The sequence below is a fragment of the Bos taurus genome, chromosome X (assembly GCF_002263795.3).
Source record: "Bos taurus isolate L1 Dominette 01449 registration number 42190680 breed Hereford chromosome X, ARS-UCD2.0, whole genome shotgun sequence".
Classification (NCBI taxonomy): Eukaryota; Metazoa; Chordata; class Mammalia; order Artiodactyla; family Bovidae; genus Bos; species Bos taurus.
In genome coordinates, this window is record NC_037357.1 from 86,429,193 (window position 1) to 86,446,741 (window position 17,549).

Sequence of the window (17,549 nt, forward strand, 5' to 3'; positions counted from 1 at the left end):
CTTCTGGAGAAGGCAATGGCACCCCACTCCAATACTCTTGCCTGGAAAATCCCATGGACGGCGGAGCCTGGTAGGCTGCAGTCCATGGGGTCGCTAAGAGTCGGACACGACTGAAGCGACTTAGCAGTAGCAGCAGCAGCAGCACCTCTGACTGACAAGCTGGAATCTCCTGCCCCCATAGCCAGGTCAATGCCACTTACCTGGAAAGCTCCAAATTGGAATTTTTCCTTCTGGCAGGCATTTCTCTTCCACCTCCAATTTGAGGATAAGATCTGGTTTGGTAACATGATGCCCTGCTAATGAGAAATGAAAGTAATACCTCCTTGGTCTTCAGAAATTCTGAGAAAAAGGAAGGTGGAGTGTGGGGCAGTACAAGGGATGTATTACTTGACACAATGGTAGTCAAACCAATTCACCTGGATTTTGAGTTCCCAAACACCTTGTCAGGAAAGCAAAGAGGGGAAAGGAACTCTGATCCTTGGAATTTAATGTCAAACTCTTCTATAGTTCAGAGGCCTAACAAGTTTCCAACTTGAGAAAGGAAATGGCATTCTTGTTGGACAGAGTAATCATAAATAGCAAAATTACCTTAGGAAGCCATTCTTACCTACAGAGACCAGGTTGCTGTAGGTCTCCAGCATCACGTCTCTGTACAGGGTCCTCTGTGGAGGGTTCAGGTACTGCCACTCCTCCTGGGTAAAATCCACAGCCACATCCTCAAATGTCATGAGTCCCTGTAACTGTATATTCTTTTATTTGAAAATGCTGACCACTGAATGATAAGGATGGGATAAATATAAGGGAACTTCTGTTTGGGTTCCCAGTTCATGATGATGACAATACAGGATGTCTGTCAAGTTATTGACCTACTTGGTGGAGGGAAAAATCACAAGTCATGGTTGAGAAACTATTATACTAAATAATAGAATATTTAAGACAATGTGGTATTAGGATGGACAAGTAGTCCAGTAGAACTAAAAAGATAATCCAAATGTGTAGGGACACCTGAGTAATGATAAAGTTGAAACTTCAAAATAGTGAGGAGAGGATGATATTTTCAAATAAATATAGATGGGTTACTGGACCAAAAAAAATTACATTTAACCCCTAACTCTCACCATACACAAAAATCAGCTACAGGTAAATTGTAAATCTAATATGAGAGGTAACACAATGAAGTATCTGGAGAATACTATAGGAAAATGTTTTTGTAAGCTTAGGGTAGGGAAAATCAAAAACAAAGACATGAACAGCACTACTCATAAAGGAAAAGATATACGTTACAAGATTAAAAATACAGCAGTAAGAGAAGAGGAACTAAAAATAAAGAGCCTCTTGATGAGGGTGAAAGAGCAGAGTGAAAAAGCTGGCTTAAAACTCAATGTTCAATAAATGAAGATCATGGCATCCAGTCCTATCATTTCATGACAAATAGATGGAGGAAAAAGTTGGAAACAGTAACAGATTTTATTTTCTTGGCCTCCAAAATCACTGCAGACGGTGACTGTAGCCACGAAACTAAAAGAAGCTTGCTCTTTGGAACAAAAGCTATGACAAACCTAGACAGTGTATTAGAAAGCATAGGCATCATTTTGCCAACAAAGATCCATATAGTTCAATCCCTTGTCCAGGAAGATTCCACATGCCACAGGGCAACTAAGCCTGTGCATCACAACTAGAGTCCACCTGCTACAACTACTGAAGCCTGCATACCTAGAGTCCATGCTCTGCAGCAAGAGAAGCTACCACAACGAGAAGCCCATGCATGGCAACTAGAGAAAGCCCGTGGGTAGCAACAAAGAGCCAGCACAGCCAAAAAGAAATAACAATTTTAAAATGCATACCAAAAATTTTCAAAAAAGAATATACAGTACTGTTAGAAAAAAATACAGCAATAAAAAGGTAAGTATTGATGGGGAGATTATCTTCAGCTTTCATAAGTGATAAAGGGTTCTTATCTGGAACATATAAAATAACTCCTACAAATCAAAAGAAACACAATCAGCACAGAAAAACAGACGAGATGTGAATACTAAAATGAAAAACATATGGACATATGTTCTGTGAACATAAGAAAATGTACTTAACCCCATTAGCACTCAGGTAAATGAAAATTTAAGCCCCACTGAGACACTACTTGGCACTCACCAGAAACATTATAATTACATGATTAAAATGCCATGAAACTGTGTGGACATGGGAACTCTCACACACTGTTAACAGGAATATAAAAACTGGTATAACTGCTTGGGGAAAAAGTTTGCATTGTTTACTAAAGTCAATGACTGCAAATACTATGATCCAGCAATTCTACTCCTAGGTACACACCTTAGAGAAAATCAGGCACATGTACTCTAGAAAACAAGTACAAGGATGTTCACAGGAGGACTATTTCTAATGCTAAGTTGTGGGGAAAACCCAAATGTCCCTCAGCAATAATGGGCCAATTGTGGCACAATCTTTCAAAGGAATACTATGTGGTAACAAAAAGGAATCAACTACAACTGCATATCCAACACAGATGAATGTCACAGATGTACTAATGAGCAAAAGAATCCAAACACAGAAGAGCACATACTGCATAATTCTGTTTATATGCAGGAAGAGAACAGGCAGGCCTAATCCATGCTGTTAGAAGTTAGGACAGTGGTTTCCTTTGGGGCTGGTATTGATTGGAAGAGGGCATGAAGGGGGATTTGGAGGTCCTGATTATGTCCTAATCTTGACCTTGTTTCCAGGAGTGGCTCCACAGGGTGTTCACTTTGTCATAATTCATCAAGCTGTACACTTATAAACCATACTTCATGTATGTTATAATTAAATGTATTTTATACCTTTACACTTAAAATTATTTTTGACAAGTGCAAAGACACTTCAATGGAAAATGGGAGTTCCAATTTCAATAAATGGTATTGGAACAACTGACTATCCATATGCAAAAAAAAAAAAAAAAAAAACTTCAACCATACCTCCAACATATATAAAAATTAACTCAAAATGGATCACAAACCTAAATGTAAAATCTAAACCTACAAAATTTTTAGAACAAAATATAGGAGAAAATCTTTTTAACCTTAGATTTGCCAAGTATTTCTCTGATGTGACACCAAAACTCAAGACACTGTTAAAAGAATAAAAACCCATAGAATGGGAGAAAATATTTACAAATTGTATATCTGACAAAGAAGTTGTATTGAGAATACATAAGAACTAGAACTCTCAAAACTTAAAAAGCAAAGAGACATACTTTATCAAAGTTAAATGGCAAATAAGCACATACCAAGATGCTCAACATCATTAGCCATGAGGAAACCAAATCAAAACCACAATGAGCTACCACTACATACATATTAGAATGGGAAAAAACATGACAATGGCAAGTGCTGGTGATGCTGTGGAATAAACAAAGTCTCATTTATCATAGATAGAAATGCAAAGTGGCACAGACACTTTGGAAAACAGTTTTGCAGTTCCTTATGAAGTTAAGTATATACTTCCATAGTATCTGCAATCCAACTCACAGGTATATTTACCCAAGTGAAATGAAAACTTATGTAAATCCCAAATCCTGTACATGAACATTTATAAAGCAGCTATATTTGTAATCACCAAAATATGTAAATAACTCAAATGTTATTCAACCTGTGAAGGAATAAACTGTAATACACACAATGTAATCCAACTCAACAATAAAAATGAAAGAACTAATGATACATGCAAAAACATGGGTGAACCTCAAATGTATTATGCTAAGTGAAAGTAGCCAGACCCAAAAAGCCACGTACTATATAGTAGTAGTAGTGTTAGTTGCTCAGTCGTATCCGACTCTTGGTGACCCCATGGACTGTAGCCTATGAGGTTCCTCTGTCCACGGGATTCTTCAGGCAAGAGTACTGGAGTGGGTTGCCATTCCCTTCTCCGTGAGATCTTCCCGACCTGGGGATTGAACCCAGGTCTCCTGCATTGCAGGCAGATTCTTCACCATCTAAGCATACTATATGATTTCATTTCTATAACATGGGAAAGGCAAAACTATAGAGACCAAAAATATATCAGTGATTACTAGGGGCCAGAGTGTGGCAAGGGGTGAACTACAAAGGGGAAATATAGTTGACCCTTGAACAACACAGGTTTGAACTACACAGGTCCACTTATATGCAGATTTTTTTCAATTAAATATATATGAAAAATTTTGGAGATTTGCAACAATTTGAAAAACTTACAGATAAACTGTGTCCCCTAGAAATATAGAAAAAGTCTTGAAAAAATAGTATATATATATAGATATTGTTCTATCCTTGCATAGACATAAGGTGATTTTTTTTTTTTTTTTTTTTGGCCACACTATGTGGCTTCCGAAGAATTGATGCTTTTGAACTGTGGTGTTGGAGAAGACTCCTGAGAGTCCCTTGGACTGCAAGGAGATCCAACCAGTCCATTCTAAAGGAGATCAGCCCTGAGTGTTCTTTGGAAGAATGCTAAAGCTGAAACTCCAGTACTTTGGCCACCTCATGCGAAGAGCTGACTCATTGGAAAAGACCCTGATGCTGGGAGGGATTGGGGGCAGGAGGAGAAGGGGATGACAGAGGATGAGATGGCTGGATGGCATCACCAACTCAATGGACGTGAGTTTGAGTGAACTCCGGGAGTTGGTGATGGACAGGGAGGCCTGGTGTGCTGCGATTCATGCGGTCACAAAGAGTCGGACACGACTGAGCGACTCAACTGAACTGATGTGGCTTCCAGGATCTTAGTTCCAGGCCATGGCATTGAACCCTGGGCCCTCAGCAATGAAAACTCAGAGCCTTAACCAGAAAGACTGATGTGAGGTGTTCTTCTCTGTTTCGCCTAATTCAGAACTCAGGCCAAAAAGCAGTAGGCATTGCTCTAAAAGACTGCAGGGCAAACTAACAACCCACAGATGCCTGGGGCCAAAGATTACAGTCCAGACAGACAACAGACTGCCTAAGGCCTGAGATTCTGTGGCAAGTTAGGATATTCAAAAATACCCACATACAGGGAAAGGTAGAAAGCCACATACATGCACAGAATAGGACTTACGCTCACAAAAGACATGAGAAGACTAACTGCTCTAATTCTTCATGAGCATAGAAAACTGAAAAGCTTCCAAATTCTTACATGAATTGAATATAAAATTGACACATAAACTCATTTAAGATTGTACAAAATAGAAAAATGCAGACTAATCTCACTTATGAACAACAGTGTAAAAATCCTAAATAAAATACAGTTGATCCTTGAACAACTGAGGGTTAATCCCTGTATAACTTATATTGGCCCTCCATATCAGAGGTTATTCCACATTTGTGGATTCAACCAAGTCCACAGGACTGTGTAGTACTGTAGTACTCACTGTTGAAAAAATCCACATGTAAATGGACCCGAACAGTTCAAACCCACGTTGTTCAAAAGTCAGCTGCATAAGCAAACAATAGATCCACATTAAGACAATAATACATCGTGACCAATTAAGATTTATTCCAGCCATACGATGATAGTTCAATATTAGAATATTCATTAACATAAATCACCATTAAACAGACCTAAAGAAAAAACTTATATGAATATAACTAATATAAGAAATGCTGATACAAAAATATTGAAACAGAATTCAATATCCAATCCTGATAAACATAAACTATAGATTAGAATAAATGATAATTTCCTTAAAATAACCAAAGATAAAAACTGATAGATAAGATAGGAAGGAGGGAAGGAATGAAGGAAGGATTAGAATGGAAGGCAGGAATGGAAGGAAGAAGCAAAGGCAAACTGGAATGGAAGAAAATAAAGGATGGACAGAGGGATGGACTGGACTAGAGGGATGGACTGGACTGGAAGGAAGGACAGAATGTATGTTTTGCATAGGGGCCTTGGATCACCATGGATAATGTAATGATGTGATTTAGGGTTGGGGCTGGCTATACCACAAAGATCAACCACGTGATTTAAGGTGGGGGCTTTGAGTCACTCCCAGAGGGGCTGGAGAGAAAGAGCAGCCACATGGACAACCATGCCTATAAAATGAAGCCCAGTTAAAAACTCTGAACACTGAGGCTCACAAGAGCTTCTCTGGTTGACAGAATTCCACATGTACTACCACACATCAATACCAATTACACAAAGTCATGCATCTTGACCTCATGGGGAGATAAAAATGGAAGCTCCATGTTTGGTACTTCCTGGGGATCTGCCCTATATACTTCTCTCTTTGGTAGGTTCCAATCTGTGTCCTCTCCCTGTAACAAGCCATAGCCATGAGTATTACTGCTTTCAGTGAGTTCTCTGACTTTCTCCAGTGAACTGTCAAACCTAAGAGTGACCTTGGGGACCCCCAAACTTGCAAGTGGTGTCAGAAATGAGGGTGGTCTCTTATCAGGACAGTTTTCTCTAACTTCAGAGTTGTCAAACTCTTCATAGATAGAATGACACAAAGTCACAAATATGCAGTTATCCCTAAGTTAATTTATAAATTTAATGTGATCCCAATTTAAAACACAAGCTTCTTAATGGTACTAAACAAGGTAGTACTAAAGATCATACCAAAAAATAAATATGCAAGAATAGCTAGAAAATTTCTGGAAAAGAAAAACTGTCAGATTTGGCAAAACCAATACAATATTGTAAAATTTAAAAATAAAATAAAATTTAAAAAAAAAAGAAAAACTGTCAGGGAGGAAAGCAGCCCTACCAGATACCAAAACATATTTTGATACAGGCATTCTATCAAAGGACAGGGTTCGAAAGACCCACTTTTTAATAAATGATGCTGAATTAACTCGAAAGCCATTTTGGAAAGACTAGATTGGATCCACACCTCATTGCGTAAGGTATAAACACCAAATGGATCAGAGGCCTAAATGTAAAAAAAAATGAAACTAAACAAAGTACTGGAAGAAAGCATGGGTGAATGTCCATATAACCTGGATGCTGTTGTTGTTCACTCACTCAGTGGTGTCCGACTCTTTGCGACCCCATGGACTGTAGCCTGCCAGGCTCCTCTGTCCATGGGGATTTCCAGGCAAGGATACTGAAGTGGGTTGCCATTTCCTTCTCCAGGGGATCAAACCCACATCTCCTGCAAGTCTCCTGCACTGCAGGAGGATTCTTTACTGCTGAGCCACCAGGGGTAGGGAAAGACTTTCTAACTATGAATAAAAATCCAGATATAATAAAATATTAATAAACATAACCACAAAATACAATATAAAAACACTTTGGTAAGTCCAAGGAAAAAGCAGGGGTGAAATTTGTTGCAATATATATCACAAATAAAGACTGGTAAAACATATCACAGATAAAGATTAATATCCTTAACATATAAAGAACTCTTGAAAATCAAGAGGGAAAAAAGGACAAATACCTGACAGAAAATCAGGCAAAAAACATAAGACAATTAACAAGAGAAATAAAAATATCTCTTAAATATATGAAATTATATTCAACTTTACTCATAATAACAGAAATGGCAATTAAAACTAAATATAGATACCATTTCTTACCTAGCAGATTGGAAAAAATTTAAAAGCCAGACAACATACTCTATTGGTACAGTCACAGAGAAACAAGGCACTATCATACATTGTTGGTAGGAATATAAAACAGTATAACTCATATAGAAGGGAATTTAGCAATATCTAATCATTTCTATTTACCCTTTGATCAGCAATGCCACCTATAGAAATTTATATAGAAGATATACCTGAACAAAAAGGAAACAACTGATGCATAATACATTTCATTTCAGCATTATTCTTTTTAAATTTTTGTTTATTTATTTATTTGGCTGTGCCAGGTCTTAGTTGTGGCATGTGGGATCTAGTTCTCTGACCACGGATCAATCCAGGGCCCCCCGCACTTGGAGTGCAGAATCTTAGCCACTGGATCACTGGGGAAGTCCTCAGCATTATTCTTAATTGCAAAATACTGGAAACAACCAAAATTCACACGTACATAGGAGAATGATTGAACAAACTGGTGCATCCACTAATGGAATACTATGCAGCCGAAAAAATGAATGAAACAGAAATAGAACAATCCTAATGTTCATATAAAGTCACAAAAGACCTGAATAGATAAAGCAATCCTGAGAAAGAACAACAAACCTGCAGGAATCACACTCTGTAATTACAAACTGTATTCAAAGCTATAGTAATCAAAATAGCTTGATTTGATTGAATCAAAATAGTAATCAGAATACTTGGATAAAAACAGACACACAGATCAATGGAACAGAAGGCCCAGAAATAAACCCGTGCATATATGGTCAATTAACTTATGACAAAGGAGCCAAGAATATACAATGTGGAAAAGATAGCCTCTTCAATAAATTCTAAAATAAATTCTGTTGGGAAAATTGGACAGCTACATGCAAAAGAATGAAACTGGAACACTATCTTATACTACATGCAAAAATTAACTCAAAATGGTTTAAAGACTTGAATATGGGACCCAAAACCATAAAATTCCTAGAATAAAACATAGGTTTTTTTTGGTTAATGAAAAATCATTGGTTTAATGATTAACACCAAAAAGCAAAGGCAACAAAAGCAAAATTCAACAAATAGGACTACATAAAAATAAAGCACTTCCATACAGCAAAGGAATCCATCAAGAACATGAAAAAACAACCTACCAAACAGGAAAAACATCTGCAAATCATATAAATTATAAGGGGTTAATATTGAAAATATATAAAAAACTCACAATTCAGTATCAACAATAAACCCAGTATCAAAAAAAAAAAAAAAAAAAAAACAATTAAAAAATAAGCAGGGAGTTTTCCCTGGTGGTCCAGGGGTTAGGTCTGCCTGCCAATGCCGGGAACATGTGTTCGATTCTGGTCTGGGAAGATTCCACATGCTGTGGAGCAACTAAGCCCATGCCCCGCAATTACTGAGCCCTTGCTCTAAAGCCCCTGCTCTACAACAAGAAAAGGCACTGCAATGAGAAGCCCACGCATCACAACTAGAGAGTGGCCCTCACTGGCCAAAACTGGAGAAAGCCCAGGTGCAGCAATAAAGACCCAGTCATAAATATTTTTTTAAATCAAAACAAAAATAAGCAGAGGATCTGAAGAGACATTTTTCCAAAGAATACATTCAGATGGCCAACAGGCACATGAAAAAATGCTCAACATCGCTAATCATCAGAGAAATGCAAATCAAAACCACAATAAGCTATCACTTCACACCTGTCAGAATGGCTATTACCTAAAAGATAAGCAATAGCAAGTGTTAGCTAGGATGTGGAGAAAAGGGAATCCTTATGCAGTGTTAGTGAGAACGAAAATTGGTGTAGCAATTATGTAAAATAGTATGGGAGTCCCTCAAAAAATTAAAAATAGAATTATCATATGATCCATCCATTCCTTTCCTGGCTATTTATTCAAAGGAAACAAAAACGCTGACTGGAGATGTATGCACCTCCATGTTCACAGCAGCATTATTTACAATAACCAAGATATGGACTTTACCTGAAGAGTCCACTGAAGGATGAATGGACACAGAAAAATGTGATAGCCACACATACACAAATGGAATGCTATTCAGCCATAAAAAAGAAGGAGCTCTTGCCATTTGTGACAACATGGATGGATCTTTAGGGCATTATACTAAGTGAAATAAGTCAGAGAAAGTTAATACCATATGATCTCACTTGTATATGGAATCCAAACAAACAAAAGAGCCCTCATAGACACAAAAAACAGATTGGTAGTTACAAGACGCAGGTGGTGATGGGTGGGGATATACAAAATTGGTAAAGGTGGTCAAAAGGTACAAACTTCCAGTATAAAATATCTGTAAGTAACTCCTGGGGATGTAAGGCACAACATGCTGACTACAGTTAATAATACTGTATTGTATATTTAAAAGTTGCTAACAGAAGAAATCTTGAAAGTTTTCATCCTAAGAAAAAAATGAGTAACCATGGTGATGACTGTTAACTAGACTTACTGTGGTGATCATTTTGGAATATACACAAGTACTGAATCATGTTGTACATCTAAAACGAATGTATATGTCAATCATATCTCAATTAAAATGAATGAGGACAATATTTGTAAACATACATGGAGCAACTTCCAGGATATATTGTTAAGGGAAAAAAGCAAGTGCAAAAGAGTCTATAAATAAAGTATACTACCTTTTTGAGTAATATGAAAGGGGAAATCATCACATGAGTACATCATGTAAAGTGCCAGGTGGGATGAAGCACAAGCTGGAATCAAGATTGCTGGGAGAAATATCAGTAACCTCAGATATGCAGATGACACCACCCTTATAGCAGAAAGTGAAGAAGAACTGAAGAATCTCTTGATGAAAGTGAAAGAGGAGAGTGAAAAAGTTGGCTTAAAACTCAACATTCAGAAAACTAAGATCATGGCATCTGGTCCAATCACTTCATGGCAAACAGGTGGGGAAACAATGGAAACAGTGACAGACTTTATTTGGGGGAGGGGCTCCAAAATCACTGCAGATGGTGATTGCAGTCATGAAATTAAAAGATACTTGCTCCTTGGAAGAAAAGCTATGATAAACCTAGACAGCATATTAAAAAGCAGAGACATTACTTTGCCAACAAAGCTCCATCTAGTCAAGGCTATGGTTTTTCCAGTAGTCATGTATGGATGTGAGAGTTGGACTAGAAAGAAAGCTGATTGCCTAAGAATTGAGGCTTTTTTGAACTGTGGTGTTGGAGAAGACTCTTGAGAGTCCCTTGGACTGCAAGGAGACCCAACCAGTCCACTCTGAAGGAGATCAATCCTGAATGTTCCCTGGAAGGACTGATGCTGAAGCTGAAACTCCAATACTTTGGCCACCTGATGCAAAGAACTGACTCACTTTTTAAAAACCCTGATGCTGGGAAAGAATGAAGGTGGGAGGAGAAGGGGACGACAGAGAATGAGATGGTTGGATGGCATCACTGACTCAATGGACATGAGTTTGAGTAAGCTCTGGGAGTTGGTGATGGACAGGGAAACCTGGCATGCTGCAGTCCATGGGGTCTCAAAGAGTAAGACCCAACTGAAGGACTGGACTGAACTGAACTGAAAGGGGAAATTTTTAAAATATACCTTTATCTGCTTCTTTTAAAAAGAAACATTATAAGCATAAATCAGAAACTAACAAGACTGGTTATCTCCAAGGTAGAATGAGAATTGGGTATTAGGTACAGGAAGAGGTGACAATTCTGTGTATATATTCTGTCTTCAAATCATATTAACATTTTATATATAGTATAAAGATAAGGATAAAGTTAAATCAACAAAGATGTAAAGAAATAAAATCAAAATGGAATACAGAGAGAGAAAATGAACCTAACTGTATACCAAATAAATAACATAACCACACTATATAGGAAAAAAATCAAAAGGAAAAATTAATTCATGTAACTTCTAAACAGAGTACTTTGATTACATATCCTCAGTATAAAAGGCATGCAAACAATTCGTGTACTGTACTCAATAGGTTGATTTTTCACAGGTGTGTAGGAATTCTGAGTCTATCTTCTGTATATTGTAAGACTAAGAAAATGAATCAATATATTGACACTAGGAGCCAGTGCTCTCACTGTTGGTGAAGGGAGATGCAAATATGGAGTAAGAGAGGTCTAGGAAGATTCCTGGGATATTGCATAAATTCAAGCTATGCATGTATGTATGTGTGTGTATACACAGACATACAGAAACACAGTTCACTGAAAAGACCTAGAAGTAATGATGCCCCAACAGCAATGAGCATACCTACCATCCAGATTTTGATTTCTATATATAATTATTCACTAACAGGAACCAGTGCTGCTTGGAGAAATGGCTGATTCTAGGCCTCGGGTAGGAAAAGTAAAAGATGGAAACTGGAACATCTTATTATGTCGGCAGTAAGGTAGCGCTCAGCAAAGTATCAGGATGTGACAAAAGGACACAAAAGCCAGCTAGCGGATCCCCCTGGATAACTCAGGGGCAAGTGAGCAGCAAAATAAATAATGACAATTATAATAGGTTATAATCTACTGAAAAAGTTAAAATCCATAAAAATTAAAATTCTGTATTAATGATATAAATAAAGAAGAGGGAGCCCCACCTCCTAATACCATCACTGACCTTGGGCATTAGGATTCCAACATGTGAAGTTTGGGGGCACACAAACATCCAGACCATAGCAAAGGTCAACAAACAAAAAAATCAATCATATTTCTATATACTGGCAATGAATACTTGAAACTGAACTTTTAAAAACAAAACCATTTACAGTGGCTTAAAAAATGAAGCATGCCATATTGTTGTGGAATGAACTGTGTCTCCACTAAAATTCTTAAGCTGAATGCCCAAACCCCCAGTGTGACTGTATTTGGAGACAGGGCTTTAAGAAGGTAATTAAGGTTAAATGAGGTCATAAGAGTGGGACCTGATCCAACAGGATTGGTGTCCTAAAAACAGGAAGAAACACCAGAGCTTCCTCTCACTCTGCAGATGCACAAAGGAAAGACTATGCGAGGACAGTGAGAAGGCAGCTGGCGATAAGCCAGGAAGAATTTCCTCACCAAAACCAACTCTGATCTGGGACTTCTAGCCTCCAGAACTGTGAAAAAATAAATTTCTGTTGTTTAAGCCACCAAGTCTGTGGCATTCTATGACAGCCTGAGCAGACTGATACACATACACAGAATCTGTATGCTGAAAATTATAAAATGTTGATGGAGCCAGTAAATGAATATCTAAATAAATAAAAGGAGAGATAAATAAATACTGTGTTCATGGACTGGAAGACACAACATAATAAAGACATCAAGTCTCCCCAAAATGATCTATAGGTTTAACTCAATTCCTATCAGAATCCCAGCAAGATCATTTTTAGACATGTAAACAAGATTATTCTGAAATGTACATATAAAGACAAAGGCACAAGAATAGCCAAAAAATGTTGAAAAGGTTGAATAAAGTTGGAGAAATCATACTACTTGATTTCAAGATCTATCATAAAGCTGCAGTAATGAAGACAGTGTGGTACTGGCGGAGGATTAGATACACAGATCAATAGAACAGAAGACAGTCCAGAGATAGATCCCACAAATATGGGCAACTGATTTTTGACAAAACCATAAAATCAATTCAATGGAGAAAAGATGGTCCTTTCAACAAATGGGGGTTAGAACAAATAGAAATCCATTTGCAAAATTATGAACCATGACCTAATCCTTACGCCTTACATAAAAATTAACACAAAATGGATCTTGAGTCTAAATCTTGAGTAAACCTAAAATTATAAACAATAGGAGAAAATCTTCATGACATAATGTGATACTGTGACTCATAATAAGAAATTAATTTTTGGTCTTAGCTCCCAAATTCTGGCAGAAAGAGCTCCTGAAACCCTTGGAGTATCTCAAGCAAGGAAAGCAATAAAAGTGTCTTTTGGTATATTAATGAGATGACTTTAGGACCCCACCTAAGGAGGGGGTCCACGTGACTAGAGGACTGGAAGTTTTACTCCCACCCCCTAACCTTGGGGATGGGGAGAGGGACTGGAGGTTAAATCAAAAGTCAATTGCTAAATAAATAACAACAACAAAGCCAATGGCCAATGAGTTAACCAATCATGCCTATGTAAAGAGTTCAGTTCAGTTGCTCAGTTGTGTCCAACTCTTTGTGACCCCATGGACTGCAGCACGCCAGGCTTCCCTGTCTGCATAAAAATCCAAAAGGACTGGATTCTGAGAGCTTCTGAATTGTAAACACATGGAGGTGTTAGGAGAGTGACACACCTGGACCTAGAGAAGGTGTGGAAGCTCTTCCCCATATACTTGGCCTTTACATATCTCTTCCATCTGCATGTTCATCTGTATACTTTAATATATCCTTTAATAAACTGGGAAACATGTTTCCCTGAGTTCTGTGAGCCATTGTAGCATATGAATCTAACTCGAAGAGGGGGTCACTGGAAGCTCTGATCAATAGCTGGTTGTACAGAAGCACAGGTGATAAGCACTGGGCTTTTGACCAGCATCTTAAGTTGGGAGGTGGGGCCGTCTTGTGGAACTGAGCCCTTAACCTATAGGATCTGACACAATCTCCAGGTAGACAGTGTCAGTATTAAGTTGTAGAACACCCAGCTGGTGTCAGAGATTTGCTTGCTGTGGGGGGAATCCACCACACATTTGGTGACCAGAAGTATCAGAAGTGTTATTTGTGAGAGTAAAGGAAAACTTATGGGAGTGACACAGTAGGAAAGAACTGAGCTTTTCTCTACATAGGAGATACAAGACTAGAGTTTTTCCATTTTAATTAGGGTGAGGCAAAGACTTCTTAGACCTGACACTGTTAGGCGAAGCACACTGACTGAAACTGCCCACCCTGGCCAGGCACCATAGTAACCATTTGCATGATCTGTTTTACCACAAGAGGTCCTGCTAAGGAACACGGAACTAATAAGCCACCACCAACCAGAAGAGTTCAGGAAAGGTCAAAAGGAGACACCACATGTCCGACCATCTCCCAGAATCCTCTCTGGCATACATGTTGGCTGAACAAGGCATGCATCAGCAGGAAGGACTCTGAGTCAGAATGACTGGTTAAAGACAACCCAGAAACCATAAAATCCCATCACCATAAAACCCAAGACTGCAAGCCATGTAGCAGAATATTCTCCTGGGTTCCTTTACCCTACTGCTCTCCACCCGGTGCCCTTTCCCAGTAAAATCTCTTGCGTTGTCAGCACATGTGTCTCCTTGGACAATTCATTTCCGAGTGTTAGACAAGAGCCCAGTTTCGGGCCCTGGAAGGGGTCCCCCTTCCTGCAACACCAAAAGCACAACCCATAAAGGAAATAGTTCATAAAATGGACATTTTCAAAATTAAAAATTCTTGCTCTGTGAACAACACGATTAAAAGACAAGCCACACACTTGGAGAAAATATTTACAAACCATGTATCTGACAAAGGACTTGTACACAGACTATACAAAGAACTCTCAAAATGCAATCATGAGAAAAACAATCCAATTTAAAAATGCGCAGAAGACTTGATCAGACACTTCACCAAAGAGGATATGCAAAAAGTAAATAAGCCTATATAAAGATATTCAATATCACTGGCCATTAGAGAAATGCAGATTAGTCTGTGATTGAAGACAACTCCACCACCTAAAGGAAGATTCAGCAAAGAAATGACTTGAAAGGCAACTGAAGGAAAACTTTACTTCCCTGAGGACTTGATGTGTTCTCTTGGAAGAGTAAATGGAGCCAGACTAATACTGTAATGTGTAACTGTCTGTTACACCCTAAGTCATGTGTCTACATTTTAATTTGGCCTTTGCTGTCTCTCATCTTCCCTGGTATTAACACTTACTTATAAATAATCTATTTTCTGTTTGAGATTCCTATATCGCTGAACACATCCATGGTAAAATAAAAGGAAGAGACAACATCCTTACCTGGGGTTCGGCCATTCCCTCCTCTTCTTGGGAAAAAACAAGAGATGTGTGAAGACTGAGCTAGAAGAGTGGAGAAGTGTAGAGCATATGAGAGACCCCATCAGGCTTCCAGTGCCCAGAAATATCTGCCTAGAAATCCCCTCACACCAGCTGGGCACATGGCTGCTCTGTGGAAGTTTGGGAAACCATGTGGTTTTAACAACCACTTGTGTATTCTTGAGTCTTTTTCTCATGCGAAAACAAAAGTTTTCTTCTGTAGATATACTTGTGTACTGACTCAGAAATTGTACTTCTAGGTATTTTCCTTAATGAAATAAATAATGGATCGCAATTTCTCCTTAAGTGTAGCTTCATCTCAGCATTGACTTTTAACAATGCCAAATTTATAATCCATAATAAGGGATTAAATTCTATGTAGCTATTAAAAATAATCTTGTATGGAACTGTACACTTATTATCTGTTTATTTTTCTGTACGTTTCTAAATTACAAGTATTTTAAATGTTATACGATAAATTTTTAAGCTGAATCATAGTAACTTCTAAATGAAAAAAAAGCTAAGTTATGGAACTGCAGGAACCCATGCGTTAAATGTTTAAAAATGCATACACCTTATACACACTACAAAATGTCTAAGAATTACAATATAAATATAGGGGCATAAAATTAGTTCCTTTTTATTTTCTTCTCCTCTCATTGCTAATCAATCTACAATGCAAATGTTACCTACTTTTAAATCCCCAAAAGAAATTGAACTTTAAAATTATTATTCCCATGCGTTTTAAGCCAGATCCCCCAGATTCCATACCACCAGTCCCTGCCCGACCTTCCCAAGCCCCAAACTCTGGGCGAGGCCCTTTATTGGGTGAGTACTCAGGTGCCTCTTCTTGCTTCTCCTCACCTCACTGGGGCCGTCTCGCCCAGGAGTCAGAAGGAAGCCCTCGGGTGCAGATTCACTTCAAGTGGAGCATTCAAAACAGGCCCCTACCTAGGGGGCTCGGAAAAGGGGATACGGGCAGGAGAGGTAGGGGCACCTAGGCAGAAGCTTGAGGATGTGTATAAACCCTTAGCGCAGGTCACTGTGCTAGAAAATGTGTAAAAGTCAACATTTAGTAAGCCCCATTCAACCCTGACTAGCCCCATAACTTTGTCTACAACTGAGCCCACAAATCCTCATTCGCTGACCTCTTGGTCCACCATCACTCACTCACCCCACATCCTCCCACGTCAATGACCCCCCCAAACCCGCTTCATTCGTTCCCCAGAACTCCCCATCACTCAGCCCATCATCCCTACCACTCGCTCCCTCAACCTCTTTCTCGACAACAGATTTTCTGCTCGGTGCAGAGGAGACAGTTACGAGAACTAGCGCCGGAGAAGCACTTCCGCTTTGGGACCAACTCAGGCTCCGCAGCCCAAAGGGCTGCAGCGGCCGGGTGTGCGCACTCTCAGTGGGGCCTTTGAGCCCGCGTCCGCCAATAGTCAACATGGGGCCCCCTCCCGCCGGCCGGACGCGAAAGCAATGGGGCCGCGGCGCAGGCGCAGAAGAAAATGGCCGCTCCGGTGACGTCACTGCTCTGTCGCGATGGCCGCGCCTACCGCTTCTCCTCCCTTCTAGGGCCGCAGTGTAGAACAGGTGTTTATGATCTACAGAGGCCGTCATTCCTAAGACTCCAAAGACCGGTTTCCTTATTGCGGGAGGGGAAATGCCCAATTAAGGAAAACGCTAGCAGGCGGGAATTTGATGTCTTGAACCTGGAGGGCAGCATCAGGTTTGCAGGTGTAATTGAATAGGAACTCGGGATGCGTGGCAGAATTGTTCTGCGTGCACAAAGGCTGAGGGTAGGAAAAAGTCGCTGGCTCCATCCAGTGGCCAAGGCTGGGAGTTTACAGTCTAGCGTTTGAAGGACGGTGTGCGGACAAACAAGCTGCTGAAGAATAAATAAACGGCGACCTAGTACATAAACACACACCGGGATGAAGGGGATGTGTTAAGTAGTGGCTGGGAGGCTGTTTTCTCAGGATGGGCAGGGACAATCTCCTTTTGTCGGAGGTTACAGTTACGCTGATCAAAGGAGCCAGCCACACAAATATCTGA

At 39.3% G+C, this 17,549-nt stretch overlaps 1 protein-coding gene across 12 annotated transcripts in view; it reads right to left on the bottom strand.

The window, feature by feature from the left end:
- ZNF182 (zinc finger protein 182) overlaps positions 1 to 17,272 on the bottom strand; it is a 32,111-nt gene extending 14,839 nt beyond the window's left edge. The window contains exons 1-5 of one of the 12 annotated variants that reach the window (XM_059883457.1): positions 16,764 to 16,852; positions 16,353 to 16,535; positions 15,453 to 15,512; positions 608 to 740; positions 201 to 296 (exon numbers count right to left, since the gene is read on the bottom strand). In XM_059883457.1, coding sequence (XP_059739440.1) covers positions 201 to 296; positions 608 to 740; positions 15,453 to 15,467 — 244 coding nt within the window. In that variant the 5' untranslated portion in view covers positions 15,468 to 15,512; positions 16,353 to 16,535; positions 16,764 to 16,852. Of the gene's footprint in view, positions 1 to 200; positions 297 to 607; positions 741 to 15,452; positions 15,513 to 16,352; positions 16,536 to 16,747 lie in introns of all 12 variants that reach the window. The other 11 variants (XM_024988091.2, XM_059883456.1, XM_024988090.2 and 8 more) reach the window with 11 other exon arrangements.
- Positions 17,273 to 17,549: the final 277 nt, after the last annotated feature.